The 5,188-nt window shown below is 38.3% G+C and overlaps 1 protein-coding gene across 1 annotated transcript; it reads right to left on the reverse strand.

The window, feature by feature from the left end:
- Positions 1-291: 291 nt before the first annotated feature.
- otc (ornithine carbamoyltransferase) lies at positions 292-3,699 on the reverse strand. The gene is made up of 10 exons (XM_026375819.1): positions 3,534-3,699; positions 3,299-3,437; positions 3,115-3,196; positions 2,712-2,799; positions 2,302-2,455; positions 2,093-2,215; positions 1,911-1,964; positions 1,674-1,823; positions 1,025-1,162; positions 292-934 (listed from the first exon to the last, which is right to left on the reverse strand). The coding sequence occupies exons 1-10, from the start codon at positions 3,611-3,613 to the stop codon at positions 875-877; spliced, it is 1,068 nt and encodes a 355-aa protein (XP_026231604.1). The 5' UTR covers positions 3,614-3,699; the 3' UTR covers positions 292-874.
- Positions 3,700-5,188: the final 1,489 nt, after the last annotated feature.

A 5,188-nucleotide genomic window follows, 5' to 3' on the forward strand; every position in this document is an offset into this window, starting at 1 on the left:
CTTCCGCCATCCAATGAGGAAAAACACACGGCGTTACCGGAGCCGCCCATGTGATGGCGCACTGTCCCTGAACGTCTCATCCATCATATACTGAGACGAACGTGGATGTAGAGGTATCATGAGTCATTCTTACATTTGAAGGGACTGTATGAAATTGGGGAGGCTTTTTTCTTAATTTGCTTGTGTCTATTATCATATTATCATGTGAATTTTCTATTGTTACAATTCTTTGCAAATGATAAACACCAGTGGACAAAAACCTAACATAAACCCTGAAGCAAACATTAAAACCCACGACCTCTTTAATGTTAATGCTTTATTAAAACCTTTTATGTTATTAACCTAAAAAGTGGTATAACTGTATTAACTAACTAGGCCTTTATGAAAAGATATTCAAGTAAATCAAGAATTGTCATTAGGTATTGCCAATAATTGTTTGTTATTTTTTGTGATCTGATTATTTGTTCACAGGTTGTAGCATTTTGTCTAAATCACAATTAAAATCTGAGCCAGAAATGACAAAAAAATTATTCATTATAAACATGCTTGATGAGGAGAAATGAAAAAAACAAATTACAAGAACTGTACGTTAACATAATGACATATATTACTACCTGTAAGTGCAATGAACACCTCAAAGTGTAAACATGTGACTCTGAGGAACAACAATGTACTGTAGAAAAAGGTGACAAACAATGCCATTCATGCTCTAAAGCTGTAACCGAATTAGACAATGTAAACATAATTACTCTGAGGTAATCCCACTAGTGTTGTGAACTTAATATTATGAACTATACATTAATACTTTCCTCCTGCAGATGCCTCTGATATACATTGTGATAACACAACTAAAATTCCACCTTAAGACCTTGAGTTAAAACTTTAGTATGGGGGTCTTTGGAGTGTAGTCAGTCAGAAGAGAAACCATCAAACCCTGAAACAAAGGGGAGGATGTGCAGATTAATAAACATTTAAACTATTCTGAAAGGTCCAAATTAAATCCAAGTTTTATCACGTTACACACCATGATTGTCCACTTCCTGTTCTCTGCCTCAGGGAAGACAAGTGAGCGGGATGAGTAGAATACCTCATCATCCACCTCTTCCATTTTACGGGGGAGACAGTGCAGGAACATCCAGTCTGGATTGGCTACACTTCCTGTCTGTAATGGACCAGATCAGCGTTGTGGATCACAAGGTGGTATGAGACTATACTGTACACAACCTACATATTTATTTATTATCTTTGGAATCATCCAGAATTAATAAAGCATTACCACCGACTGAAATATTTAATGTGCATTTTTTCAGATATGACCTTGTAAGGTTTGTGCATATAATCATGCAACATGGAGAGCATTTTGTGCTTTGTAAGTTAGTAACTTGTGTTAGAGTAGTTTAACAGACATGCCATTTTCAAAAGCTTAAATACTACTTCTTCGTTTTTAAACTGCTAGTCAGACGTTTTATTTTACTGAAATGATTACTGTCATGGTGTCTGCAGCTGTGGAGATCAAATTGGAAACCGCCACAAACACCTGTTGGTTTCCCAACAATCTGCTGGCATGTTAGTAGGTGGCCCTCACTCATTTCTACACTGAGCCAAGGAGCTACTTTAAAGGAAATGTTGGATTTTATGGCCTTTATTAATAATACTAAAACAGGGTTCTTTACCTCCATAGTAATCTGGTAACCATGAAAGTCCTTGAGCCGCTTTGCCTTCTCTTCTTCCTGTCCCATGCTGACCCAGGTGTCAGTGACCAAAACATTGCTGTCACGAGCAGCCTCCATCGGGTCAGTGGTCAGAATGAGCTGTGTCCCATGCTGAGACAATATGTAATGTTATAAATTTAAAACATATCCTTTGAGCACAGGTTGGTTTATAATCATCTCATTTAAGCAGGACCTCACCTGTCTGGAGAGTCTCTGTGCCTCCTGAATAACACTCTTTACTGGTTCATAACCCTGAAAATGAAAATATAGTTTTACATTACAGGTGCTTTAATAGTTTTTTGTTTTTGTTTTTTCATTTCACAAGACTGTATGCATTTAAATATAGAAAAGAGAGGCCAAATGTACACAATCATGTAAACCTTTGGTGTAGCAATCTTAAGATGAACTCCCAGTTTGGGTGCGCTCATCATGAAGGAGTGGAGGATGTTGTTTCCATCTCCGATCCAACTGATTGTTAGTCCATTAAGGGACCCATAATGCTCCTAGAAGAAAGTGGTAGGTGTTTAGAAAAAGGTATATTTTACAATTTACTGAATGAAATTTGTAGCAAATTATAGAGTAGCAGTACCTGCAAGGTGAGATAGTCAGCCAGAATCTGGATTGGGTGGTAGAGATCAGATAAACCGTTAATGATGGGGATGGACGCCTCCTTATCCAGCTCCTCCAGTGTCGAGTGGCTGTACACTCGAGCCAAGACAATATCACAGAGACCTGAGAGAACCCTGTGATGAGAGTCCAGTGAGTAGAAAGGCTATACATCAAGAGCGCTTTAGTTCATATACTGGTTCATACAGGAGATTAAGGTAGGAAACACAGTCTTTTATATTGAAAATGAAAATCATTGGAACACTATTGTTCACTGGTATGACAATACTGGAAGAAGATTTAGACTGACAAATAACATACTTATTCAGGTTAAACACTATATCTAATTTCATAAAACACACATCAGAAATCATTTGAAACTATATCACACACCTAGCTGTGTCTTTGCAACTCTCATTCACTCCCAGGTGGATGTCCTGAGAGGTGAGAAAACAGGGATGTCCACCAAGCAAAGCAAAACCTGGAATCAATATAAAAATGCATGAACATGTAAATTAAATAAGCACACTGTCCCACATGTGTTTCGACAGGGTGGAAATGTTTAGGTGCAGGATGTTTTGTTCCAGGGAGACACTGAAAGTCACCTTTCAGCAGTTCTTTTGTGTCCATATTAACAATGACTTTTCACCACTTTACACATGGATGAGTAGCATTGGTCCAGCTCAGTATCTGTGTAGCGCTCACACTTGAAAGCAGCTTTAATAAAATGTCTGTATTGACAGTATTGGGGATGCCAAACTGAACTACAGAGCATAGTTAAATACAAAGCTGACACCTGTCTCTGTGGACATTCTTGTTCTCGTGCTCCTCTTCTCAAATATCATGGCAATCGACTTTCCTTGCAGAAGAGGAAGATACTGAAACACAAAACACAGTTAGCTTCTTTAAATGATCAACACAGAGGCTTCACAGTAAAACTGAAGACACTGAATGAATGGACACTGTTGGCTGTTAGCTACCTCTTTTCCATGCTTTATCCTATGTTTCAGATCCCCTGACACCCACAGCAGCTTCTTGATTTCCTCTGGGCTGAAATCTTTCAATGTGAGGCAACTACGACCCTTTAAACTCACTGGACTGAGGGAAGCAGCTCCAATGCTAAAAAAAAAGTAAACAAAACATGGATATCAGCATGTCCTTCCATGTGCAACACTTGCATCGCAGACATTGCAAGAATTAGCTCATGTAACTCACCTAAACCCTCGTGTTGAACGGCTGTGCAAAGTTTTCAAACATTTGAAAACAGTGCTGTTTACAGAGAAAAGTTTGGACATAGTTAAAAGTGGAAATCCAATGGAAGTGCAATGCTGTGAGAGTGTTTCATCAGAAACAGTTCAACTTTCCTTCACTCTGCTGCACACATGCGGCCAGGGAAGCGAGGGCGTGGCTTAATTCACCACCTGACACCAACTACTAGTTTACATTACAGATTTTTTTTTTTTAATTTAAAATTAAAAATGTACAAATAAAAAATGAATTATTACATAATTTATTAGGAATTTTAAAATCTGGGTTAAACTACTTTTTGGTGGGCTAGGTAACACGTACAGCAATGATTTTTAAACGCATATCTCAGTGCGCCTGCGCAAATATTTGGAGAGAATTAAATTATTATTATTTTTTTTTACTATATTTAACAACAGGTTTGTATATGATTAACTATCAATATGTAGAATTAAAACCATGTTACAAGAATAAGTTCTGTTCTACTTGTAGTGTGTTTTCTATTTCTTTATCTTTATTGAATATAAAACAGTACAATTCGCGAATGACAACATCCAATACAGAACATTTCTAGGAGGGAAATGATACAGACACTAATATTTACAAAGTCATTATATTTAAGGCCCAATCGATATGTTTTAATAGCTTTCTTTTTGGTAGTAACACATATACATATTCATGTAATTTAAGAAAGCAGGTAGAGAGGGTTTAACTCTGAGAAAGTGGACTTGTGTATAAAATATGGTTAATTTAAGTTGAACCAACATACTACATGCATACATGCATTCATGTGTCCAAACACATTTTAGAGCAGTCAGCCAAAGCTTCCTCCAGCCTGCCCCTCCCTGACGGTTCCTTGATCCAGGTTAACTACCTGGCCACAGAGGCAAAGCAGGAGGAGGTGTGAGGGGGACAGCGCTGGACATGACCGGACAGACCGATGTGGACATACCTGGTGAGAGCACTTAACACACCGTGTCACTATATAACCCATGGGTTCATTTATAGTCATGTTTACTTGTCTGTCTTCCACTTGTCCAGTAGTAACTTACAGGCAGTGTGTGTGGTAAACCTGTTGCTATTTATGTCTGGCTGCTACTAAATCGCTTGAGAACAGACAGCAGGTTGTGCTGGGACTTAGCCGGTGTTAACTTAGTGAACAGTAAGTTACTGATTACCCCTGAATATGGTGTAATCTTCTGTCAAGACTGTTTAAAGATGCATCACACATGTGTCATCAGAAACAGGAGCCATCTTCACATTTGGAAAGAGCAGTTTTGCTGATAATGTGCCCAGTAAATTCTGGTTGAAGAATGACTACCCAGTGCATATATGTTGTGGGGGAGAGCACACTGCAGTCATCACAGGTGAAACACTGACTCTGCATATGTTTAATATCAATACTTTCTGTGTTGACTAACAGGTGAAATGTAATTACATGCAATCAAGTCAAACTCCACTCTCTATAATAATGATTCTGCAGAAAATGGGAAACTGCTCATGTTTGGTGATAATACCTGGGGCCAGCTGGGGCTGGGATCGAAGCCCGCTGTCAGCAAACCGGCCACTGTGAAATGTATGTAAGAGCTTTTCATTTTCATTTAAATATAAAACACAGTTAAATG

The sequence above is a fragment of the Anabas testudineus genome, chromosome 21 (assembly GCF_900324465.2).
Source record: "Anabas testudineus chromosome 21, fAnaTes1.2, whole genome shotgun sequence".
Lineage (NCBI taxonomy): Eukaryota > Metazoa > Chordata > Actinopteri > Anabantiformes > Anabantidae > Anabas > Anabas testudineus.